Source organism: Notolepis coatsorum, assembly GCF_963971535.1.
Source record: "Notolepis coatsorum genome assembly, chromosome: 17".
Taxonomy (NCBI): Eukaryota; Metazoa; Chordata; class Actinopteri; order Aulopiformes; family Paralepididae; genus Notolepis; species Notolepis coatsorum.
The window spans coordinates 108,937,235-108,964,978 of record NC_140181.1 but is presented as its reverse complement, the minus strand read 5'-3'; the positions used below and the strand labels follow the sequence as shown (position 1 = coordinate 108,964,978).

The window sequence follows — 27,744 nt, the reverse complement described above, 5'->3', positions numbered from 1 at the left end:
GTGGCTCTGTCAGCCCAAATAAAGTGATTATTATTATCGGCAGCCGGCAGGTCTGTAGTCTGATTGCATGACTGAGTGCAGCTGTGCATATGCTGAGCAGCACTGATACAGTGTGTGTGTGTAGTGGGCTTGATTGGTCCAGCAGCGCACAGCGGTCATTATTGTTCGGCAGAGGTCCGTTATCGAGTAATATCGGACCTCTGACGAGCGCTATTGACCAATCACAAGCAAGCATTTCTGCGAATGTGAAAACGCCATGTAATAATTTCTTATATCCGCTGTTTTTTTTACATTGTAATTTTTTTTTTTTTAAAACATATACCTTGTATTGTATAGATCTTTGTATATACTATTACTACGGTTGAGGAGCCGGGAAAAAACAAGGATCTCACGTTTTTCTGTATGTACATTTTAAAAATAAAGCTGTGACAATAAAATAATCTGAATCTGAATTAGGCCTCACATTCACAGGCAGAGGCGACCATGCAAGGTGCCAACCTGCTCATCAGGAGCAACTAAGGGGTTAAGTGTGTTGCTCAAGGACACTGCCTGGGAGGAGCGGGGATCGAACCAGGAAACTTCAGATTACCAGACGGCTGCTCTACTGTCGTGGCCCACGTCTCTTTAACTTCTCTCTTCTAGTCTTACCTTGCAAGCCTCTCGTCCGACAGCCGCTCACGAACACACAGCTCCTGCTCCCTCTCTGCCACCAAGAAGACGTTCCACACACAGACCCACCCAACCATGGTTAATGATAGACATAGCTATAATACATAGAGATGTTATTAATGATAGACATAGCTATAATACATAAAGATGTTATTAATGATAGACATAGCTATAATACATAAAGATGTTATTAATGATAGACATAGCTATAATACATAAAGATGTTGCTTTACACTACCTCTACCTAGAACCAATACACTTAAGAAATATATATAGAGCCATTGTATATTGGAATAAGCTCCCACAACATCTTACTGTAGCGGATAACACATCTGGCTTCACAAAGAAACTTAGGGAAGCAGTTAAAGAAATAAATCTAACTGAATGTATTGAGCTACATTGAGAGGTGAACTGCTCTTGTGTTTTAGGTTTTTAATTGTTCTTAAAGGCTCTTATATTTGAATTGTTTTTATATTTGTATTAAAAGTATTACTTTTTTAACTAATTGTATTTTGTTGATCTTTCATTTGATTCACAAACGTCGAGTACGCTGCATAATATTTAGGCCTCTGTGGCCTTGTCTCCACTAGCCAGGGTTTACAGTAGCTGTGCTGTGTCCTCGTCTCCACTAGCCAGGGTTTACAGTAGCTGTGCTGTGGCCTCGTCTCCACTAGCCAGGGTTTACAGTAGCTGTGCTGTGGCCTCGTCTCCACTAGCCAGGGTTTACAGTAGCTGTGCTGTGGCCTCGTCTCCACTAGCCAGGGTTTAGCCGTGCTGTGGCCTCGTCTCCACTAGACAGGGTTTAGCCGTGCTGTGGCCTCGTCTCCACTAGCCAGGGTTTACAGTAGCTGTGCTGTGGCCTCGTCTCCACTAGCCAGGGTTTAACCGTGCTGTGTCCTCGTCTCCACTAGCCAGAGTTTACAGTAGCTGTGCTGTGGTCTCGTCTCCACTAGCCAGGGTTTACAGTAGCTGTGCTGTGGCCTCGTCTCCACTAGCCAGGGTTTAACTGTGCTATGGCCTCGTCTCCACTAGACAGGGTTTAACCGTGCTGTGTCCTCGTCTCCACTAGGCAGGGTTTACAGTAGCTGTGCTGTGGTCTCGTCTCCACTAGCCAGGGTTTAACTGTGCTGTGGCCTCGTCTCCACTAGGCAGGGTTTACAGTAGCTGTGCTGTGGCCTCGTCTCCACTAGCCAGGGTTTAACTGTGCTGTGGCCTCGTCTCCACTAGACAGGGTTTAACCGTGCTGTGGCCTCGTCTCCACTAGACAGGGTTTAACCGTGCTGTGGCCTCGTCTCCACTAGACAGGGTTTAACTGTGCTGTGGCCTCGTCTCCACTAGACAGGGTTTAACCGTGCTGTGGCCTCGTCTCCACTAGCCAGGGTTTAGCCGTGCTGTTACGAGGCATAAGGCAGTGTGAACAACATGGCTACAGGAGGACGAGGCATAAGGCAGTGTGAACAACATGGCTACAGGAGACAGACCAGGCATAAGGCAGTGTGAACAACATGGCTACTGGAGACAGACCAGGCAGTGTGAACAACATGGCTACTGGAGACAGACCAGGCATAAGGCAGTGTGAACAACATGGCTACTGGAGACAGACCAGGCATAAGGCAGTGTGAACAACATGGCTACAGGAGACAGACCAGGCATAAGGCAGTGTGAACAACATGGCTACTGGAGACAGACCAGGCATAAGGCAGTGTGAACAACATGGCTACTGGAGACAGACCAGGCATAAGGCAGTGTGAACAACATGGCTACTGGAGACAGTCGAGGCATAAGGCAGTGTGAACAACATGGCTACAGGAGACAGTCGAGGCATAAGGCAGTGTGAACAACATGGCTACTGGAGACAGTCGAGGCATAAGGCAGTGTGAACAACATGGCTACAGGAGACAGTCGAGGCATAAGGCAGTGTGAACAACATGGCTACTGGAGACAGACGAGGCATAAGGCAGTGTGAACAACATGGCTATAGGAGACAGTCGAGGCATAAGGCAGTGTGAACAACATGGCTACAGGAGACAGACCAGGCATAAGGCAGTGTGAACAACATGGCTACTGGAGACAGTCGAGGCATAAGGCAGTGTGAACAACATGGCTACAGGAGACAGTCGAGGCATAAGGCAGTGTGAACAACATGGCTACTGGAGGACGAGGCATAAGGCAGTGTGAACAACATGGCTACAGGAGACAGACCAGGCATAAGGCAGTGTGAACAACATGGCTACTGGAGACAGTCGAGGCATAAGGCAGTGTGAACAACATGGCTACAGGAGACAGACCAGGCATAAGGCAGTGTGAACAACATGGCTACAGGAGACAGACCAGGCATAAGGCAGTGTGAACAACATGGCTACTGGAGACAGACCAGGCATAAGGCAGTGTGAACAACATGGCTACAGGAGACAGTCGAGGCATAAGGCAGTGTGAACAACATGGCTACAGGAGACAGATGACCAGGCATAAGGCAGTGTGAACAACATGGCTACAGGAGACAGACGAGGCATAAGGCAGTGTGAACAACATGGCTACAGGAGACAGACGAGGCATAAGGCAGTGTGAACAACATGGCTACAGGACAGTCGAGGCATAAGGCAGTGTGAACAACATGGCTACAGGAGACAGTCGAGGCATAAGGCAGTGTGAACAACATGGCTACAGGAGACAGACCAGGCATAAGGCAGTGTGAACAACATGGCTACAGGAGACAGACCAGGCATAAGGCAGTGTGAACAACATGGCTACAGGAGACAGTCGAGGCATAAGGCAGTGTGAACAACATGGCTACAGGACAGTCGAGGCATAAGGCAGTGTGAACAACATGGCTACTGGAGACAGTCGAGGCATAAGGCAGTGTGAACAACATGGCTACAGGAGACAGACCAGGCATAAGGCAGTGTGAACAACATGGCTACAGGACAGTCGAGGCATAAGGCAGTGTGAACAACATGGCTACTGGAGACAGTCGAGGCATAAGGCAGTGTGAACAACATGGCTACAGGAGACAGACCAGGCATAAGGCAGTGTGAACAACATGGCTACTGGAGGCAGTCGAGGCATAAGGCAGTGTGAACAACATGGCTACTGGAGACAGTCGAGGCATAAGGCAGTGTGAACAACATGGCTACAGGAGACAGTCGAGGCATAAGGCAGTGTGAACAACATGGCTACTGGAGACAGACCAGGCATAAGGCAGTGTGAACAACATGGCTACTGGAGACAGTCGAGGCATAAGGCAGTGTGAACAACATGGCTACAGGAGACAGTCGAGGCATAAGGCAGTGTGAACAACATGGCTACAGGAGACAGATGACCAGGCATAAGGCAGTGTGAACAACATGGCTACAGGAGACAGTCGAGGCATAAGGCAGTGTGAACAACATGGCTACAGGAGATAGACCAGGCATAAGGCAGTGTGAACAACATGGCTACAGGAGACAGACCAGGCATAAGGCAGTGTGAACAACATGGCTACTGGAGACAGACCAGGCATAAGGCAGTGTGAACAACATGGCTACAGGAGACAGACCAGGCATAAGGCAGTGTGAACAACATGGCTACTGGAGACAGTCGAGGCATAAGGCAGTGTGAACAACATGGCTACAGGAGACAGACCAGGCATAAGGCAGTGTGAACAACATGGCTACTGGAGACAGACCAGGCATAAGGCAGTGTGAACAACATGGCTACAGGAGACAGTCGAGGCATAAGGCAGTGTGAACAACATGGCTACTGGAGACAGTCGAGGCATAAGGCAGTGTGAACAACATGGCTACAGGAGACAGATGACCAGGCATAAAGGCAGTGTGAACAACATGGCTACAGGAGACAGACGAGGCATAAGGCAGTGTGAACAACATGGCTACAGGAGACAGACGAGGCATAAGGCAGTGTGAACAACATGGCTACAGGAGACAGACGAGGCATAAGGCAGTGTGAACAACATGGCTACTGGAGACAGTCGAGGCATAAGGCAGTGTGAACAACATGGCTACAGGAGACAGTCGAGGCATAAGGCAGTGTGAACAACATGGCTACAGGAGACAGACGAGGCATAAGGCAGTGTGAACAACATGGCTACTGGAGACAGTCGAGGCATAAGGCAGTGTGAACAACATGGCTACAGGAGACAGTCGAGGCATAAGGCAGTGTGAACAACATGGCTACAGGAGACAGTCCAGGCATAAGGCAGTGTGAACAACATGGCTACAGGAGACAGACGAGGCATAAGGCAGTGTGAACAACATGGCTACAGGAGACAGACGAGGCATAAGGCAGTGTGAACAACATGGCTACTGGAGACAGTCGAGGCATAAGGCAGTGTGAACAACATGGCTACAGGAGACAGTCGAGGCATAAGGCAGTGTGAACAACATGGCTACTGGAGACAGTCGAGGCATAAGGCAGTGTGAACAACATACATGGCTACTGGAGACAGTCGAGGCATAAGGCAGTGTGAACAACATGGCTACAGGAGACAGTCGAGGCATAAGGCAGTGTGAACAACATGGCTACTGGAGACAGTCGAGGCATAAGGCAGTGTGAACAACATGGCTACTGGAGACAGTCGAGGCATAAGGCAGTGTGAACAACATGGCTACAGGAGACAGTCGAGGCATAAGGCAGTGTGAACAACATGGCTACTGGAGACAGACGAGGCATAAGGCAGTGTGAACAACATGGCTACAGGAGACAGACCAGGCATAAGGCAGTGTGAACAACATGGCTACTGGAGACAGTCGAGGCATAAGGCAGTGTGAACACGGGGGAAACAGACTCACTCTCCAGTCTCTCCTCTCGTTCCTTCAGCGCCCGCTCTCTCTCCTGCAGAACCCGCTCCTTCAGCCTGAGCTCCGGGTGGGGTGGGGGCGCCGAGGCGGGGGCCGGTTCCGCTGGCTTTTGGACGGGAGGCTCTGAAGCAGTCGACCTCCTCCTCCGGAGCCGAGCCAGTACCCTGCTCTGCTCCTCCACCGCCTCGCCCAGCAGGCTGCTCTGGAGGAGGGACTGCACCGAGGGCCTCAGGTAGTCCTGGCAACGGAGAGGGACAATAAACAGGTAGTCCTGGCAACGGAGAGGGACAATAAACAGGTAGTCCAGGCAACGGAGAGGGACAATAAACAGGTAGTCCTGGCAACAGAGAGGGACAATAAACGAGGTAGTCCTGGCAACAGAGAGGGACAATAAACGAGGTAGTCCTGGCAACGGAGAGGGACAATAAACAGGTAGTCCTGGCAACAGAGAGGGACAATAAACGAGGTAGTCCTGGCAACAGAGAGGGACAATAAACGAGGTAGTCCTGGCAACGGAGAGGGACAATAAACAGGTAGTCCTGGCAACAGAGAGGGACAATAAACGAGGTAGTCCTGGCAACAGAGAGGGACAATAAACGAGGTAGTCCTGGCAACAGAGAGGGACAATAAACGAGGTAGTCCTGGCAACAGAGAGGGACAATAAACAAGGTAGTCCTGGCAACAGAGAGGGACAATAAACAAGGTAGTCCTGGCAACAGAGAGGGACAATAAACAGGTAGTCCTGGCATAGGAGAGGGACAATAAACAGGTAGTCCTGGCAACAGAGAGGGACAATAAACGAGGTAGTCCTGGCAACAGAGAGGGACAATAAACAGGTAGTCCTGGCAACAGTGTTGTGTTAATTACAGCTTAATGAAATGATAAGGTAACAGTCCTATAAGACAAGGTGTTGTGTTAATTACAGCTCAATGAGATGATAAGGTAGCAGTCCCTATAAGACAAGGTGTTGTGTTAATTACAACTTAATTAAATGATAAGGCAACAGTCCCTATAAGACAAGGTGTTGTGTTAATTACAGCTTAATGAAATGATAAGGTAACAGTCCCTATAAGACAAGGTGTTGTGTTAATTACAGCTCAATGAAATGATAAGGTAACAGTCCCTATAAGACAAGGTGTTGTGTTAATTGCAGCTTAATTAAATGATAAGGTAACAGTCCCTATAAGACAAGGTGTTGTGTTAATTACAGCTTAATGAGATGATAAGGTAGCAGTCCCGATAAGACAAGGTGTTGTGTTAATTACAACTTAATGAGATGATAAGGTAACAGTCCCTATAAGACAAGGTGTTGTGTTAATTACAGCTCAATGAGATGATAAGGTAGCAGTCCCTATAAGACAAGGTGTTGTGTTAATTACAGCTCAATGAGATAAGGTAGCAGTCCCTATAAGACAAGGTGTTGTGTTAATTACAGCTCAATGAGATGATACGGTAGCAGTCCCTATAAGACAGTGTTGTGTTAATTACAGCTCAATGAGATGATAAGGTAACAGTCCCTATAAGACAAGGTGTTGTGTTAATTACAGCTCAATGAAATGATAAGGTAACAGTCCCTATAAGACAGTGTTGTGTTAATTACAGCTCAATGAGATGATAAGGTAACAGTCCATATAAGACAAGGTCATGGTCAACTTTATTTATATAGCACATACTAAAAATACAATATAAATATATAATTTATAAGATTTATATATAAATATATAAATACAACTGAGAAATACAAAAAAATTATATATATATATACACAAAATACAATATACACACAATCAGAAGCTGCAATACATTAAAACAATATAAAAAACTAAGAAATACAAAAGATTACAAATACAGTATACACAAAATCAGAAGCTGCAATACTTTAAAAACAATCACGACACGACCAGGGATATATGGCTTACTAAGCCTCAAAACGGCAAAGAAAATAGGTTAGTCTTTAGCTGAGCCTTAACATTTTCTAGGGTCTGAGCAGACCTAATTTTTTGTGGAAGACTGTTCCACAATTTAGGGGCAGCCACTGCAAAGGCTCGGTCACCTTTTGTTTTTTGCCTAGACCTTGGGATATCTAAAAGTAATTAGTTTGATGACCTCGGTGCTCTAACTGGGGTGCAAGCATGGAGAAGTTCAGCTATGTACTGAGGGGCCAGACCATTTAAGGCTTTAAAAACAAACATCGCAATTTTTAAATCAATCCTGAAACGAACAGGGAGCCAGTGCAGGGAAGCCAGTACTGGTCTGATGTGTTCACACCTCTTAGTGCCAGTCAAGAGGCGTGCAGCAGCATTCTGCACCAGCTGCAGGCGTCGTAGGGAGAGCTGGTCGAGACCCACATATAGAGCATTACAGTAGTCCAGCCTTGACGATATGAACGCATGGATGACCCTCTCCAGGTCTTTGGGAGATAGGTAGGGCTTTATCTTTGCCAGGAGCCATAGTTGAAAGTAGGAGCCTTTAACCACAGACCCAATCTGTTTATTAAATTTCAGATCCCTGTCAAAAGTGACACCAAGGCTTTTTATAGAATTTTGTTTTTTGGCATCGAGGGGCCCTAAAACACCAGCCGAGTTTCCCAAGCGGTCCAGATGCCAAAACACAATTACCTCCGTCTTGCCGTCATTAAGATTTAGGACATTTAGATCCATCCAAATCTTAATGTCGGCAAGAGTGGCCAGCAGAGGTTCAAGACAGTTATTGCATTCTACTTTTAGAGGAAGATAAATTTGGACATCGTCCGCGTAGCAGTGAAAAGAGACATTATGTTTGCGTAGAATAGAACCTAAGGGCAGCATGTATAAGGAAAATAACAAGGGACCCAGGATGGAACCTTGGGGAACACCACAGGAAAGAGGGGCCACATTTGAGGAGAATTCACCCAGATGGACAGAAAAAGTCCTATCAGTCAGGTACGACTGAATTAACATAAGGGCAGCACCTCTGATGCCAACACACTGTTCTAGGCGGGATAAAAGGGTCTTATGATCCACCGTATCAAAGGCAGCGGTCAAATCCAGTGTTACCATAATGGCATCACACCCAGAGTCCACAGTTAAAACAAGGTCATTGAACATTTTTAAAAGAGCAGTCTCAGTACTATGACGAGGTCTAAAACCCGACTGAAACTTCTCGTAGATGTCGTTTGTCTCTAAAAAAAATTGCAGCTGGATGGAGATTACTTTCTCCAGCACTTTGGACAGAAAGGGCATTTTCGAGATGGGCCTAAAATTTGAGAGAAAGGGTCCACGTTTTTTTTTTTTTTTTTTTTTTTTAGTGGCTGCACTATAGCGTGTTTAAAATAAGTTGGAAAAATTCTTGAACTAAAACAAGCATGCACCAAAACAAGAATAAAAGAGCCAACTGAATCAAAATCAAAAACCTCTTTTAAAAAGGCGAGAAACACTGTCAGAGAAGCAGTTATTGGGCCGCAACTCACGAACAACATCAGACAGCGAGGACAAGGATATGGGTTTAAACTCCTCAAAAGCAGCTGGGCACACAGGTGGAACCGAGGGGTCGGGGGCAGCAAGAGGGGGTGCAGACCAAAGAGACGAGATTTTGAAAATCATTACAGAGAGCAGGCGATGGTACACCAGGGGCAGTATCACGAGGGTTTACAAGAGAGTCAAGAGTATTAAATAGAACCCTGGGTTTGCTAATATTCTTAGAAATAAGATTGGAGATATACTCAGTTTTAGCAGCCTTCATGGCTCTCTGATACTCCATTTTACAGTCCTTTAGAATCCCAAACGAGACATGTAACTTATCCTTCTTCCACTTTCTCTCAGCGCGCCTACATGAGCGTCTGAGCACACGGATAGCATTATTTATCCATGGTTCCGAAGGAGCCCTAGGGTGTTTGCTCCTCAATGGGGCGATAGAATCTAGGATGCTGGTGCAAGTGGAGTTAAAAAGTGCAACAAGCTCCTCTACATTTAGGGCATTATACCCATCCACACTAGAAAGCACAAACTCATTAAAAGCTGTGTGGAAATTCAGCGCAGTGTCTGTGTTTATAGCACGAAAACGGTGTGCAGGAGGACGAATAGCAGCTACAGAGCATGGGACAACAGCAGAAAATAAAACAGGCATATGATCAGAAATACAAGCACGCCACTATCACATATTTCTTTTACACCAACACTCAAACCATGAGACAGCACTAGGTCTAATGTGTGTCCTTTTTTGTGGGTTGGACCAGAGACCCACTGAGTGAGATCGAAAGACTCAATTAGAGACAAGAAGCTTTTAACCAGAGGAATGGATTCACAACATACATGAATGTTCATATCACCAGTGATTAGAAAATGATCGAAAGCCACCATGGTTTCAGACTAAAAGATCTCAAAGTCCTGGATAAAATTCGTATTGTATGGTGGACGATAGACAACCGCACACAGCAGGGGAGGAGAGGAATATAATTCAAAGAGCTGCAACTCAAAGCTAGAGTAAGTGACAGCTGTAATCTGCCGACAATGAAAAAAGTGGATTTAAAAACACATGCAAGCCCACCACCTTTGACCTTTGCCGGTGGTCCGTTGATAAATGTACAGTCAGGAAGGAGAAGTTCAGAGAAAGGCATGGAGGCATGGACATGTAGCCAGGTCTCCGTTAGAAACATAAAATCCAGTTTACGGGAAGTGAAAAAATCATTCAGAAGAAATGTCGTTTGATAGCGATCTGGCATTAATCAGAGCCATATTCAAAGTGATATTTGGCGTCACACTGGTCGCAGCACGTCGTAGCGGGCGCAGGTTAGTGTGGATAACACCGTCGCTACGGGCTCTCAGCTGCCCAGGTAGAGGCACCGTCGTTGTTGTAGTCTGCAACGTTTCTAGGCTATTTTGATGATTTGTGATCATCCCTACTCTATTGCTTGTAGGTCTATTTTTTTTACTATAACCTGTATATTTGAATTTTTTTTAATATCAATGTTATAATGGTCCATCCGATTTTCGAAACTCGGAATAGCTGATGTGGAATATCTAGCAGGGGTATAGCGTCAGTCTGCAAGACTGGCTAGATGGCAGGATAAATACTGTAGGGCTGAGACTCTATAGCTGGGATGAAGTTTATCAGGTTTGTACAAATCCCTCATCATCCAAAATGAATCGAAGTGGCCAATGTATCCGTATCCACATGCTGTACAGAAATTCCGCAGCCACTGATCGGCGCTGTAAGTACGACTAAACAGCTCTGAGCTCCGGCGGAGGGTTGGAATTAGACCGGAAAAAATGCACACTTTGCCAAGGCTGTTTATTTGATTGGCAATAGCTTCATAGTCCTCATGGAGCTTCTTTGATTGCCTGCCTCTAATGTCATTTGTCCCAGCGTGCACAATGATTGTGTGGGCAGATGGATAACTGTTTACAATGTCTGGGATATGTTTGGCTATGTCATTTATTTTTGCACCCGAGAAGGAATATGTGATGCCTTTCGGAGTTGTAACATGTCTGACGATGGAGTCACCTACGAGGATCCGTTCTGGAGGTGGAAACAGGCGGTGTCTGATATGAGCTAGCAGCAGAGGGTTTGAGTCAGCTGATGGACTGCTAGTATCAACACAGCTAGCATTTGCATCTGTTAAGCTAGGAACACAGGCGACACTGGGGGCCGTGGGGGAGGCGGAGGACAGCCGAGCGCGTTTACAGGCAGGAGAGGGGGATCGGGGGTTTGCAACGTTGGTGTGGGGGGGTGAAAGACTTGGAGCAGTGAGTTTAGCATTTCGGCGCGCAGCTTTACATCCACGCTCAAGCTGCTGTATAGAGGTGCAGGGCTTGCTACTGACGGCTATCGCTAGCGTAGGAAAGTCAGCCAGTGGAGCAACGACATTAGAGCAGAGCGCCCGTACTGAAAAAATTGAGGCGTCGGAGCGTTCAGACAGGGGACCGTACCGGTTGGAGAGTTGAGGTGTTGTGTTAATTACAGCTCAATGAGATGATAAGGTAACAGTCCCTATAAGACAAGGTGTTGTGTTAATTACAGCTCAATGAGATGATAAGGTAGCAGTCCCTATAAGACAAGGTGTTGTGTTAATTACAGCTCAATGAGATAAGGTAGCAGTCCCTATAAGACAAGGTGTTTTGTTAATTACAGCTCAATGAGATGATAAGGTAGCAGTCCCTATAAGACAAGGTGTTGTGTTAATTACAGCTCAATGAGATAAGGTAACAGTCCCTATAAGACAAGGTGTTTTGTTAATTACAGCTCAATGAGATGATAAGGTAGCAGTCCCTATAAGACAAGGTGTTGTGTTAATTACAGCTCAATGAGATGATAAGGTAGCAGTCCCTATAAGGCAAGGTATTGCTATGGCCGGGGGCCATATTCAAACTAATCTACTCTCAATAGCTGTCAAACTAAACTACCGGTAAATGAATGAATGTTTCAAGTCTTTGGATACGTGGGAGATTATGTGCAAAATAAAATCAGCATTGTTTTTTTTGGTGAAGTTACCCTTTAAATATAACATTTTTTAAGTGAAACAATGTTTACACTTTTCACTAACTATAGACCAGTGTCATTGCTCTCACAGTTCTCGAAAGTGCTTGAAAAACTGTTTTCACATAAGTTAGATGGTTTTGTGGAAAAGAACAAACTGCTGAGCGAAAGCCAGTATGGCTTTAGGCAAAACAGATCAACAGCAACTGCCTTAATGAATATTATTGAAGAAATAACAACAGCAACAGATAAAAGGAAATTAACAATAGGGGTGTTTATTGATTTAAAAAAGGCATTTGATACCTTAGATCATAATATTTTAATTTCTAAATTACGTTCATATGGTGTGAGAGGAATGGTTCTTGAATGGTTGAGTAGTTATCTCCACAATAGGCAACAATATGTGCAGTTGGCAGATGTCAAATCTGAGCTCATGAAAATTGAATGTGGGGTACCGCAAGGTTCGGTTTTGGGGCCCAAACTATTTCTTTTATATATTAATGATATTTGTGATGTTTCAAAACTATTACAGTTTGTCTTGTTTGCTGATGATACCAATTTTTTTTGCTCTGGAAATAATTTAAAGGAACTAGCTGAATATGAAATGACAAAGCAAAAAAAAAAAAGTAAATAAGCTATCACTGAATCAGAAAAAAACTAAATTTATGATGTTTGGCAATCGAAAACTAGATGAAAATATAGTACTGACCATAGATGGAGTTGATATAGAGAGTTAATGAATTTAGTTTTCTTGGTGTAATTATGGATGATAAATGAACATGGAAATCTCACATAGCACACGTTAAAAAAAAGATGTCCAAGAGTATTTTTGTTATGAATAAAGTAAAGGATGTGTTAGAGTATGAGGCAATGAGAACACTCTACTGTTCAACACAATAACTGAGATAAGGTGAGATGAGTGAAGTATGGGGGAATACTTATGGGACCAATATAAAACCATTATATATACTACAGAAGAGGGCTGTAAGAATCACACATAAAGTGAATTATCGAGAACACACAAACACATTATTTATCTAGAATAATTAAACTTGAAGACATGGTTAAGTTTCAAACACTGCCAGAAAAACTACAAAATCTTTTTCATTTAGAAAGTGAGTTTAGTAGGATAAAATTCGATTTTAAACATCAGTTTGCACGTACCACTTAAACAGATGTGTCCTACAGTTATTGGTGTAAAGTTGTGGAATTCTCTCCATAGCAAGCTTAAGGGATGTAATAGTGTTTGTTAATTCAAAAATAATTATAAAAAAAAAAAATTAGTCAGTATGAAAGTCAAATGTGATCTGAATAGTGAGATATTTTCTTTTTTTCTATCTTTTATTCTTTATTATTATTATTATCATTTAATTTGTTCTTGTTTAAACTGTGGATTGTGTGTTTCTTGTATAATGGTATAAATTCTTATTTTGTGTAAATTAGGTTGTACGCCGACCATCAAGTAAATATTTGTTTAGTTTAGGAATAAGGGGCAGGTAACTATAAGATTTATTCTTCTTCCTGCTCCTTTTGTCCATGGTATGGTATTTATGATTTTGAATGAAGAACTCTGATTGTATTGTTTCCATGTGGCAAATAAAAACTCTGCATCTGAATGAATCTGAAATGTCTTTCAAACCTTCAAATGGAGCATTTTGGAGAGGAGATCGTTGAGCTCCTCTGAGTACCGGTAGGGAATCCGCCTGAACTTCCCCTCTCGGATCTTCACAGCCAGTTGTTTCTGGTTGTAAGCAGTGAAAGGAGGTCTAGAGACAGGAGAAATGTCAGCCGCGTTAAGATAAGATATTCCTTTATTAATCCCCTTGTGGAATAGCAGCATGGGGGGGGGGGTACAGGTATGGGCAGGGTAATGGTAGAAAGACATAAATATAGGCAATAAAATGAGTTCCAAATATAAGAATATGAGAAGAATAAACAGTGTAAACAATATAATGAACTCTTATTAATAATATAAAAATATGAGAAGTATAAACAGTGTAAACAATATAATTAACTCAATATAAAAATGTGAGAAAATAAAACGGTGTAAACAATATAATTAACTCTTGCTATAAAAACACAAGAAAGAGTGTAAACAAATATGCAGATGAGTCAGTTATATTATACGTTACTGTTAACATGTTGTAAATGCACAGGCCGCAGGACAATTCAACTCAAACACCAACGTTAGGGAAACTTACGCTAGAGCACAGAGTTCATACAGCAAGCACCCCAGGGACCAGATGTCAGATTTCTCATTGTAAGACATCCGGTTAATTTGTTCCTGGAGAAATATTAACAATATTTATTTACAACACATAAATTAACTTATTTACAATTATACATACAGTAGTGACAACACACATATGAATGAATGAATGAATGAATGAATGAATGAATGACTTTATTTGACAATATAACTATTTAAATATGAACTATTTACAATACAGGGAGGCACATACAACTATATATATAAACTATATATATAACTATTTACAACCAGTGTCAGAGCGAGCGCGCTCAAGTTGTTCAGAAATTCTGAGGGCTCAGAGTGCACACTGGACGCTCTGACCAAAGAGTCAGTTTATCAGAGCGGAGCAGATTTTCAGAGTGAATTTATTAACTCACCTTAACTAGGGCCCTATGAAATCAATTTTTATCTTTTCCTGTTTTCGGATATGAATTTTCCTGTTTTCGGATTTCTCTGTTTTGAATTTTTACCGTTTTCGGGTTTTTCTGATTTGACATTTTCTTTCTTTGGATTTAACCAAAAAAAACGATACAAAATTATGTTTTTAACTAACTTTAATAGTACATCTGCAAACAGTGCCAGTGTAGTTCAATGTTCAGTGCCAGTTAGGTTATGAGGTTTCTTTTTTCCAATTCAGTTCAATGCAGTTCAACTGCCAGTGCAGTGCAATAACTAAATAATAATTAAATAGGTAAATAATACAAAATAATTTGTTTAAAAGAAATCAGAAAAAAAACTGTAAAATATAATATTCAAAGAGATGTCCTTTAAAGGTTCATGCTTCTCCATGGCTCATCACCATTGTGATACATGATGGATAGGCCTTTGTGTTTTCCTCAGTGAGGGATTATCTTTTGTCGGTCAGCAGCGTTTTGTACTTGCTGAAGCTTCTCTCTGTATAATTATTTTTTAAGTTTAAATATCAACATTATCTGGCCATCCTCAGTAAATAGTATATACTATCAATCAAACTAGCCAAAGACCAGAGTTGGGACGAGCACGCGCACACACACAGAAAGGGAGAATGGCTTATATGAACTATTCAGTTCATATATCAACTATCCAGTTATTTTTTTTTATTTTTTATATTTTATTTTTTTTATTATTTTTTAAACAAACACAAACAAACATGACAACATAAAATTAGATATACAAGCATTAATTAACAGTGCACATCCAATGAAATCACCATTTAAATAAATGTCTTATACAAGATATACACCTAATACCTACTATCTAATACCCTACACACATAATTATGCTCTCGCTCGCTGCTCCCCCCCCCCCGGACCCCCCATTGGATAATCCATCCATTATCATTCGCTCCTAACCAGGCACTACCATTATATGCTAGCTTTTATTCTCTCCACCACTTCTAACCACATTGTAATTTTGGATTTTGGATTCACCCAAAATTCTTGCTGTAGATATTTCTAGATAAATCACATCGAGATATGTAAGAATCCAAACCTTCCTACAAATTTTTTCCCGGTTGAAACCATCGTGATGCCATCAGCTTTTTAGCCGCTGTGATACCAGATAAAACCAATCTCTTTAGCTGTATAGGTACTGCACACTCAAAAACATCATTCAGCAGTAATACAGAGGGGTGTACAGGTATATTCAGAGTTAAGAGATTTGATAATTGCTGGGTCACTTCTTTCCAGAATATCTTAACTGGTGGGCAGTCCCAGTACATGTGCATAAATGTCCCCTCGTCCCCATTTGTACATAAGGAGCATTTGGAGTCTTGTTTAAGACCCATTCTGTTCAGTCTTATAGGAGTCAAGTATGTCCTATGAATATAGTTAAGATTGATTTGTTGATGGTCCGGGTTCCGTGATGCAAGTCGAACATTTGCCCAGGCTTCTTGCCAATCAAAATCTATTTCCAGGTCTGGTATATCCCTCCTCCAGACTGAGTCTAGGTGGAGGATTTCATACGAGGACGTTAGTAATTGATGATAAAAATCTGATACAAAACCTCTCGATGTCTCTCTTTCATAGAATAATTTGTGGTATCTGTGGTGTACAATTGGTATCCTTAATGGGACACCGTGAGCCTTCAAACATAACAATAACTGTGCGTAAAAATAATATGTGGAACTGGTGAGATTACATTTTTTGTGTATTTCCTCATAACTACAAAAACCCTGTTTGTTGAAAACATCTCCTAATGTGTGTATGCCCTGCTTTTCCCATCTAGGGAATCTTATAGGTCGTTTTCCAATCAGGAGTGCATTGTTATTGAATAAGGGAGTATGATTATGCCATTTATGTGGGTTAGAATATTTTTTTTGTGTTTCACGCCATATCCGGATCGCATGAGTAATAATGGGGCCAAATTTCAGTTTGCATTGCTTAATTGATAATTTGGTGTATACTATGTCCTGCAGTCTATGTGGTGCTACTATATTTACTTCTAAATTTCTCCAGGATACTGATGCTTGGGGATCAAACCAGGTTGTCAGTGGTCTTAAAGTGTACGCCTTAAAATAGTGGAACAAATCTGGAAATGCCATACCTCCGTCGGCTTTGTTTCTCTGTGCGGTGGATCTTTTTATACGTGGTGGTTTGTTATTCCAGTAACCATCTGGAGGGGGTAACGGTAGCATTGAGCTGATGAAGTTGATTCTAGGTAAGACATCCATCTTAACTATTGAAACCCGTGCCTGTAGTGAGTTTTTAAGTTTTGACCACCTGTCAAAGTCGTATTTGATTTTATTTTGGATTTCTATGTAATTGTGCTTCACCGTTTGGCTTATGGTAGGGAATACTTCAACTCCCAAACATCTAAAGTGTTTAACCATTGGTATTTCTTCTGGAAGGAGTATATTTTTTGCAGGGGCGTTAAGTGGAAGGAAAGCCGACTTTGGCCAATTTATCTTAAATCCCGATAGATCGCCAAAGTCATCAATCAACTTGAGAAGATGAGGCATTGCGGTGTTAGGGTTTTGCATGAACAGTATTACGTCGTCCGCATATAAACTAATTTTGTGTTGTGTGCCCTTGATTACGATTGGTTCTATGAATTGGGATTGTCTTATATATTGTGCTAAAGGCTCTAATGATAAATCGAATAGTCCGGGACTAAGAGGGCAACCCTGTCTAGAAGAGCGTGAAACCGGAAAGATTTCGGAGGTGATTATACCGGTTGTGTTGTGAAGGGCCAGATTAAACCGAATATATATATTTATTATATATATATATTTAATTGTATTTGTATATTCTCTAATATTCCCTGATATCCCTTGTATATTCCTTGTACAATATGCATTGAATATCCATTCTAGCCTACTGAACATCCCATAATAGTCTCCATTCTACTATTGGTCGAGACCTTGGTGCCAGGCTGCCATACCCTCAGACCCAGTTCAAACGTACCGCTCAACATGTACGAACAAGTCCTAGTTCCGCGTAGGAATCTGGCTACCGCACCACTAATGGGACTATTTGTTCATAGTGCGTATATATACTGCGCTACTAAAGTAGGACTTCCTTTTCAGTCCAGTTTCTTACCCTCCAATAGAGTGACAGACGTAAAGCCTCCCCGCGACGCCACGTGTGGGAGTAAGGCCAAGTTCGGCCTACCATCGGTATTGAGACATCGTGTATATTGATATTTGAATAGTCATATTTGGCACTATATCGTCGAGTTGGACGTAGTCTATTAAGCTAATAATAGTCTGTTAATATATAGTGCTTCGTGCGGTGAGAATACTACCGTAGTCAGCACCCCATCGTTTCGGGCAGAGAACTGGCTGCTTATCCAGGATGATCGATCCCATGTGAGATTGCACCCGAGGAGCCCCAGAGCCGACGAGCGAGTGGACCTGTATACCGGATTATTCTACCGACGACAGCCCGCCTTCCCAGGCACGGATTATGCTTTGTATACGTTGATTATTCCATGGATAAAGACCCCCGACACTGCCGTGTGTTGGAACCCCCCCCCCTGGAGAGGACGCAAGGTGAGGAGACGCTCTGCAAGACGAGGTCGCTTCACGTCTCTCCTCCGTGGACCGGAGGACGCCGGCCCACAAAGAGTCCATCTGCTTTCATCTGTGGTCCAAGGATCGCCGGCGCATTGAACGGCACTACAGTGGGTTCACCTGGGATACCCTTGGCCGGATGAGGCAGCCGGACTCTACCCCCCCCCCCCCTTCCTACTCCTGTCGGCTTACAAGCGACCGGATTAACCCCCCCTAGTGTATCCAGTCTATAATCATTGAAGTATCATTGCTGTTATTCCTTAACTATTCCAGGTCGTATATGTACCACCTGCGCCTTCAGAGATTGGACATTCTCTATTGATATACCGACGAATACTCTTGCCATAAAAGTGCATACTAATTCCCATTCATAAATGTGATTGATTTGATTAAGTGCTTGCTCTACACACCATCGCTGTGTAGAAATAAAGACCTATTTCTAATTCGTACATTTGTGTTGGATCCGTTTCATCTACGTGACAGTGTTCATCATAATATATTTATGCCGAGTACTGGGTGGCCGAATATTAAGTACAAAGGTAGTGGTAGTAAGTATCATATCTAGTAATACAGTCAGGGAATTGTACCCCTCAGTTACAGGTTGTAATCATGGCCGATGGGTCTTTGTATAATACTTTAATCATATCAATTAATCCTTTTCCTAACCCCATCCTTTCTAATACTGCCCATAGATACGACCATTCCAACCTATCAAAAGCTTTCATTGCATCCAGGGACAGCATCGCCTTAGGTGTGGTGTCGTCCTTGCTGGCATCTAGTACGTGTAGTAATCGTCTTATGTTATCAGTGATCAAGCGGCCTCTTATGAAGCCAGTTTGATCCGGATGAACTAAAGACGTCATATGCTTTTGAAGTCTGATGGCTAATACCTTAGAGTACAGTTTGATATCGGTTCCGAGGAGGCTTAAGGGTCTATAACTACCGCACTCGGTGGAGTCTTTCTTTTTTAAGGAGGACTGTTATGAGTGCAATATTGTCGTTCTTATGGAAGTTCCCCTCCTTGACGGAGTATAAAATCATATTAAGTAATAGGGGTCCAATTATGTCCCAACATGAGAGGTACATTTCTGGTGGGATACCGTCTCTTCCAGGAGCCCTACCACTTTGCATTTCGGATATGGCCTTCCTGAGTTCCTCTAGTGTGATAGGTGTTTCTAACTGTTTAGCGTCATCCTCTGAAAGTTTCGGGAGGTTAATTTGATTAAGATATGTGTCCATTTTGTTTTGATCGAAGGTCGTTTCTGATTTATACAAGTTGGAGTAGAACTCTTTGAATGTCACATTTATTTTTTTAGGGTCTGTTACAAGTCCTTGTTGTGCTTTAATGGTAGTTCTGTATCGTTAGTGGCTTAGCTTGGCATCGCCTTCTGCACTATCTCGCGTACGTGCACGCGTACTGAATAAACCACAAATGTACCTCTAATACCAGTATTAGTCTGACCACACCCCTCATCAGCTTACCTTCATAAGCAGGTGTGTGGTCACCTGCTCTCCTCCTTCTCGCTTTCACCACAAGGAAGAGGTGCCTCGGTAGATCCCCACACTTGACACCATGATGGAAGAAATTGGATTAGGAACAGCTTGGGAAACAAGGATACGTTGACATCATATCTTTATTTTCTCTCTCACTATTTTCGAGAAAATACGGCGATATTGTCTTCGTACTGGAGTGTCTAGAAGATGATGATCATTCTACAAACCCTCCACCGGTTTTCGTATGGGGAGCACGCCGCTGCATGCTTCTCAACTGCAGTTCCTTGCTGTGTTTGTTGGGGTGAAACCTGTCAGGCCACAGCTGAACTGTCGGACATGCCGCTGTTGTGAGGAGCGGTGCGTTCCAGGTTGGGTGAGTAGTGTTTGCTGGCGGGCTCCACTTGTCTGTTAGTGCTATGGGGGCTACTTGACAAAGTTTATGGAAACCGGCCCCAGGCTAGGGTCCTTTGTTTAGCCGTCTAGGCGACAGAAGGCCTTGGTCTGGCGACCATTATAGTTTTAACTAGTGGGCCGCGACCATTGACACTGGTGATCCCTGTGTGTTCTGGACGAGTGGATTCTCTCTGTCACCGTGTTAAGACCCCATCTTTCATATCCAAATGAGAGTATTCCTTCACGAGGGGATATGTGCATGTAATGTGCGATAGCGGCAGATTCATGTTCAAAGTCAGCTATACAGGCCAGTTGGTACTGTGCTGATTCCGCCGGACGTGTTAAATGTCACCGTTGTGAAGCGGTGTTGACGTCTTGTTTTCTCTTTTCTCTTAAAAAGTGAGGAGGGTTCAGAACGGCGGCCTGTCTGGGTGAGTGTTATGTCATTGTTTACATGTTCATAGCTTACGGTTAGCCGGTCGGTGGCCTGGCGCGGGGTAGCTTGGCTTCTCGCGCGCCGCCGGGAGCTCGCTCCTGATCGCGTGCGTCGTAGATCGGCGTCTCGCGAGCGGAAGCGATAGCACCCGAACGGTTGGAGCAGCCGTTAGCTTGATGCTATTCTGTTGAACGTGCTTTGATTTTTAACATGTTTTACACTCTTGACCACGACGTCATCCTTGACAGGGGATGTTCGTCGACCCTGCCTGAACCTAGACGGGGATTGCGTCAACAAAGAGGACTGTAGCGACTGGTGGAGCGGCGACGCTGCCCGGATCGAACAACACGGGACGGCTGTGTTCTACGGTGGCTTGTGACTGCACTTCGCTGATCTGCGTTCCGGGCAGGTACGGGGTTGGCCAGACCTCATAAACACGTCTTCTGGTTTTACCTTGCTAAATGTATTGTGAATAACGGTGTTTTTTCCCAAAACGTGTGTTGTTGCAATGCATTTGAGATACGTTGCGGGTTGTGTGTGAGCTGTTTTTGTCACTGGCAGTTAGCTTCTCCGTGCAGGTCGTGATGTATTGATCTGGTTGTTGTGTGAGAAACATCATGGTGTTTATGTGTACCGTGTACTCACTACTAAGGCAACTAACCTATGAAGCTATGCTTGGTGACGAGTGAGTGAAAGAATGTTCTTTCTCAGACTGTAATGACAATGAACAGTGAGTTCACACATTAACAGGTTTTCCTGTTTAACTGGCCGTATTGAGGGTAAAATAGGAGGATTGTGTTTTCCCCCCCCGGTTCCCTGGGGACTTTATCACCTCCTATCAGACATGTTGTGCATTAATTGTGTCTTTTGTGTGGTAGGGATACGATGTAACTCTCAGCTTGATTGCTGAGGTTGTGCTAAATCTGCTGGAGAAACTTATTTCCTAAAGGGAAATTGGTTTGGTTGCTGTCATGTGTGCTTAGCAAGGCCTGTGGTCGATACTAATCAAGAATGATGTATTCTCTCATTGTGAAAAAAAACGGCGTTCCTCTGTTGAGTGTTTTTGCCATTTTTTGTAGGTGATGATGGGTTGTGTGTGTCATGTGACCTACAACTGGGTTGTACTGGCCACAGAAGCACATGTGTATGTTGGACCGGGGTTCTTAGAGCCCTCTCTATTCTGTGTTTTTCCTTAGTAAAAATCAGATAGCAGGTTAGCTCGTGCGCTGTGTGGAGCTGTGAAACGCTTCATAGAGCTGACTATGACTGTGTCATATTCTCTTTTTGTCGTTACGTCGTATCATGGGTGTGGGGTCGTAAAGGGGTGAACTGGTAACCTTTCCTCTCCCCATTGTTCTGTCGGTCAGGGGTACACCCCCTGTCCTTCAAGGTTCCCGTCACGTGGCGGTTCGGCACGTTACGGGGGGGGGGGAGGGAGTTCCTGGTCCCACGGCCTGGTATATTGGGCGTGTGCACCGCAGGAATTCCCCCGCCATAGAGTACGTCACCGTGCGCGTCTCTGTTGGTAGGACTTCCGTGTGCTGTTCAGGTCCATGTGATGGATCTGTTTTCAGGGGGGGTGGTCAGGGCTCCTCCTCACCAAGCGCCTACTCAGGCCTTCTGTGAGTTCGGACTCCTTCTTCCATGTGAGGAAGCCTCCATCAGAGTACAGAGCCTTCCTCCTCAGATTGTCAAAGTGAGTGGACCCTCTAGAAGGGTCCTTTTCTATTGTATGTATATTCGATTCAATTCGTTTATTGAGTGTGTATGGGTTCGGTGCCTCTTCCCCGGAGGCCCTAAAACCAGTTTTTTACATGGCTCAAGGTGCAATATATTCTTTTCAATCTGTACAGCTCGCGTGGGAAGTCTCTCTGGGGATCCCCGTCTCTTTCCTATGGGAGGGTGGTGGGATGTAAAAATGTGAACATTTTTTACCCCGGCTGTGTAGACTGGGATACATACTGTTGATGCTTCCTTCTTTCTGTTCCAGAAGTGTTGGAGTTAGGGAGTGTCACACCCCTCTTGTCGTTCCCCTGGGCGCCTTGGGGATTCAATGACAGGTCTAAATAGCCTGTTCATTGATGGGGGTGTGTCCCGACGCACGTATAGTGCTAGCTCGCTGTAAACAGGCGATTGACTGGCACGCCTTAGTTGCTTGTGGTTGAAACAGCGTTTTTATAAAGCAACTGAGATGGGGGTTTTTCCTCTTCCGGCGACCACATCCCATGACCTGGGTGGGTTGTCGACGGATCCTCGTTCATGTCTGGGGGATGATGACGGGATGGATCTGAACATATGTAGTGGGGTCTCACGCCCTTGGGGTGGGCCACCAGGCGCGGTTCGTCCCGACGTCTGGGTGGCGCCTTCTTTTCATGTTAAGATCAACACGCATATCTGCCCTTCTCCTGGAGTAGGCATGTCGGCGTGGTTAGGGCACGGGACTGGTTCTGGTCACGCTGGTCCAGATCAGTTGAACCCGTTGTCCGCCGGGGATGCAGATCTGCTGTTCTGGTACCCTGAGGGACTTGGGCTTTTTTCAGGGGGAAAAATGCCAGGTCGGTCTGGGTGTCACAGGGTTAAGCGCTATGGAGACCCTGGTTGGGTATGTTTTTACTCAGCACTGTCGTCATGGCTTACAGCCATGCCATTCTGTACGCGCTCGATCTCGTCGGATCTCGGCCGCTACACAGGTTGGTCCTGGTTAGTACTTGGTTGGGAGACCGCCGGGGAATACCAGGTACGGTGTGCTTAGGGGCTGGTTCTCCATTATTTTTCGCTCCTCTCTCACGCATGGCGAAGAGGGGCCTGTGGGGGTGGTTTTTTGACCTCCTCTGGTGACCCTGTGCTTCCCGTGCCGCCAGGCCCGGTCCGAAGTGATGTTTGCGACCCGTAGGCCTGGGTTAACCCTTTTTGGAAACTGAAACACTTGTACTGCGGTATAGCCGGTGTATACCCGCAGGTGTGTTTTGGAGTTTTTTCTTGAGGGGTTATAGGAACAACCACCGCATTGGGTAACACCGAGGTGGTTGATTCCCTGGTGTGTTGGAGCAGTGTCAACTCCCGGGTTCACCGGTTGAGGGTGCCCCTGCACGTTCATGACGTCTGCCGATCGTGTCAGCCTTCTCTGCCTCGACCCCTCTGGGTGGGGGTTGTTAAATGGAGGCTTGGTCATGCAACACCGCCAGCTTACGCTCCTTCCGCCGGGGCGGCTGTGTTCAGCTGTCCCCTCTGGCGCCTGTCTCGTCCGCAGTCTCCAGGCTAGGGTTAACAGCCTGTTGCCTGGTTTTTCCCCGGTGCGCTGCCTGCTTCCGTTGGTTAACCTTTTTTGTGTGCTTACGGCCATGCTGACTGCCTATTCTGCAGGGTCAGTGTGCCAGGCGGTGTACTATTGGGGGGACGGGGCCCGCTCGGCTTACGGCCATACCGACCTGAACACGCCCGGTCTCGTCCGATCTCGGAAGCTGGGCAGGTTCTGGCCTGGTTGGTTCCGCCTGGGAATACCAGGTGCAGTAACTGAGGGGCCTTTGTCCGAATACGCTGGCGATGTGGGGGGCGGGGCACTACGTGCCCACCTGGTGGGGTCTTGATGCTGGCATCATGGACTTCTCCGGGCCCCCATTCCAGGGAGTCCAGTCCTTTTGGTGGGTCTGGGTCTTCCTTCGTGCTCCGCTGCTACGGCCTTGCCACGGGGTTGGGTTTGCCCTTGACCCCGTGATTCTGGGGGCAGTAACGAGGTTGTTCCTCCGTTCGTTCCCGGGTGGCATGCGGGTTGTGCGTGTGTGTAGTCGTGGGGTCAAGCCACGGTCTGCTCACCCTGTGCGTTGAGTTGCTTGAGTGCCTCTTCGCACGGTCGGGTCCGTCGCCCTCCCGTGACGTCCCTAATAGGGGGGCTACCCTCCATTAGGGGGGGTCGGGGGGGCTCGGCCCTCCCTGTTCTGATGGTTTTGGGGGGCTGTCAGCGGGGTGTATTTGTCAGCCAAGTGGCTCCGCTTGGCCTCCCTTGTGCAGAAGGCGATGCCAAGCTAAGCCACTAACGATACAGAACGTTAGGTTATGACTATAACCAAGTTCTGTTAGTTAGGGGCGATGCTTGGCATCGGACGCCGCTGCAGCCCTTGTCCTCACCTTGTGGTGAAAGCTTGGGAAGGAGGAGAGCAGGTGACCACACACCTGCTTATGAAGGTAAGCTGATGAGGGGTGTGGTCAGACTAATACTGGTATTAGAGGTACATTTGTGGTTTATTCAGTACGCGTGCACGTACGCGAGATAGTGCAGAAGGCGATGCCAAGCATCGCCCCTAACTAACAGAACTTGGTTATAGTCATAACCTAACGTTATATCTGCAAATGTTGTGTTAACTCTTAATCGCATAGCTAGTAGGTGACTTGGTTTAGAACCTTGGGAGTAATGCTGTTGTCTTGTGCTACGTATTTGTACTTCAGATTGTTGTTTATAAATGGCGTTAATCTCTTTTTTTAGTACATTAACTTGAGTTTCCAGTCGAACCAGTTCGTTTTTATAGTGTAACGTTTGGCTACTTGAAGGAGAGAGAGACTGAGACGTGTTACACGCGACGCTAGTCAGTCTCGGAATGGATTTGGTAGCTTTTTTCTGCGTCGCCGTAGACCGTGCCGCACCACCGTTTTAAAGTCTTAGTGAAGATTGATTTATATGAAAACCGATTTATGTATAATTTAGCTAGCTCGCCAAGGTTACTGTGATTAAAGCAAACTTTAATAAAAAAAATTAAAAAAATAAGATTTATTATAATTTTTTCTGGAGGGGCGGGGCGTCCCGCCAAGGCAATGGTAGGGGAAACACTGCATCCTCATCACCCGTCTCCAGCAGGGGGCGGGCATCACAAACACCACCCTGGCTTGGTTCAGGTCCTACCTGGAAAACAGAACCTTCTCAGTGAACCTAACGAACTGCTCCTCCCAGAAAGCAAACCTCACCCACAGAGTCCCACAGGGTTCCATCCTGGCCCCCATTCTCTTCAACCTCTACATGCTCCCCCTCAGTCAGATCATCACCCGACACAACATCTCATTCCACTGCTATGCCGACGATACACGGATCTACTTACGACTCACCACACATGACCCCTCTGGATTAACCCGACTAAAAGAATGTCTGGGAGATATCAAGGAGTAGATGTCACAAAAACGTCATGGTTATATGAGAGCAAAACTGAAATAATCCTGTTCGGCACACCCACCTCTGTCACCCAGATCACCAACAACATGGGCACTCTGTCCACCCTGATAAAAACCCAGGTCAAAAACCTGGGGGTCTTTTTGACTCTGAGCTGAAACTCGACAGACAAGTGCGAGCAGTGGCCCAGTCATGTTCACATACAAACTAGCCATAAACGGTCTCGCCCCAGCCTGCATAAAATAACTCCTGGTCCAATCAACCAGCTCCAGATCCCTCAGATCAAACAATCTGCCTTAAAATCCCCCACACAAGACTGGTGACGAAGGGAAACCCGGCTTTCGCAGTCACAGCACGACCCTCTGGAACAAGCTCCCACTCAACCTGAAATCTGCAAGCACTCTACGGACCTTTAACACTTTGAGTGCCAACAACGATAATTGTCGTTATTTCATGCCAACCGTTGAGTGCCAACGACGACAAATGTCGTTTTTCTTATTATCGATTTCCATTAATTTTTCATCAATCTAGCCTCACGTTACCAGTGGGGATCTATCCGAGCTCGAACAGGGAAAATACCTCCCCCTATCGTCTCCCGGATGGTAATGCACCCTTTGGATTGGACTGAATGAAAACGCATGGGGAAAAGAAAATCCGGATTCCACATTTTACTTGTCAGGCATGTAATCCGAGCCGATTGCATTCATTGCCGAGCCTCAGAGCAGCATGGAATATGTCTTTTGACCACCCAGCGTTGGATCAATAAACGCGATCGATATTTGGAATGGCGATCAGGAATTGGAATAATCTTTTTGGAGATTGATTTGAGGTAAGGAATCTATTTTACCAGTCTTGGGATAATCAGAGCTCTTTTCACCTATATGTCCGTGGTCTGTCAACATGGTTTGTGGTCTGTCAACGTGGTTTCATTGCTGGGTTAAGTACTTCTATTCTATTCACATAATATGCTTACTTCATATTAGGGGTGGACGGTATGGTCTAAAATTTATATCACGGTATAATTTGAAGCATAGACGGTAACGGTATATATCACGGTATCAGTGTTTCCGTTAGAATAATTTTTTTTGCCTGATAGGCAGGCTATATAAATAATGACATCCTCAAGGCATGTAGATTTATAATATTTTAACTTAAAACTAGGCAACTTTTGCGTATACAGTCATTATATTCCAAATAAAATAAGTCCCGAGTCGAGACTCTGTGCTGCTCCCAACGAATCCCAATAGTATGCAACTGCAGAGCCGCAGAGTAGGGGCGCTTTCAGGTCCGGTCACAGGCCCGGCTCAGCAGCGCCCCCCACCCAACGGCTGAATTGCCAATGGCTGAATTGGAGAACTGCACTGTGCCGGTAAAGATGGGTGGGTTATGGTGGATTCTGCGGCTCTGCAGCTGCATATGCTTCTCGCAAAATCCAGCATCCAGCTCGCGCTGCCCAGCCGTCAGAACACTACACATATCATAATGTTCACAGCAAACTGTAGTTGATCACCAGGTATGTTTTATTAACGTAGAATAATTCATATAAGAAAAACGATAGGGAAATCCCTTACCTTTCTCCACTGGTTAAAAATGCCAGGAACTGAAATTGAAACTTGCTGTGCGCCGCGGTGATATGTGTTTATTATGAAATGACAATTGCGTGTTGACACGCCCACTGCACGAAGCCTCCTAAATAACTTTTTCCAGTTTGCACATATCTATTATCTATGACTAATTCTATCTATTTTTAGGGGCAAATGCGAGTGAAATAGTCGCGCTGTGGTTACATGACGTCATTGCTATTTTAGAGCTGCTCTACCGGTTACAAGGTATAGTCAAAATCCATACCGTAGAGCAAATTCATACCGTTTATACCGTCCACCCCTACTTCATATATCTATTCTATTCACATATATGCTTACCACTTGTATCTATTGCTATGTCCGCCCACTACAATCACGCGAGCTGTCTAACGCCTGTCCCGTCTCCCTGTGAGTTGCTGTCCCGGAGTGTTGACCGGAGTGTCGGACGTCCCGTGATGAAGACCGGGAGGATGCGACCCTCTCTGCGTGCCCTCCTGTCTCCCTGTCTTCGGCGGTCTCGTAG

The 27,744-nt window shown here is 45.0% G+C and overlaps 1 protein-coding gene across 1 annotated transcript in view; it reads right to left on the bottom strand.

Moving 5' to 3' along the window:
• nek2 (NIMA-related kinase 2) overlaps positions 1-27,744 on the bottom strand; it is a 43,983-nt gene that overhangs the window by 5,024 nt on the left and 11,215 nt on the right. Inside the window, exons 4-7 of the mRNA XM_084332885.1 lie at positions 14,120-14,202; positions 13,558-13,684; positions 5,457-5,703; positions 649-703 (exon numbers count right to left, since the gene is read on the bottom strand). Coding sequence (XP_084189011.1) covers positions 649-703; positions 5,457-5,703; positions 13,558-13,684; positions 14,120-14,202 — 512 coding nt within the window. The remainder of the gene's footprint in view (positions 1-648; positions 704-5,456; positions 5,704-13,557; positions 13,685-14,119; positions 14,203-27,744) is intronic.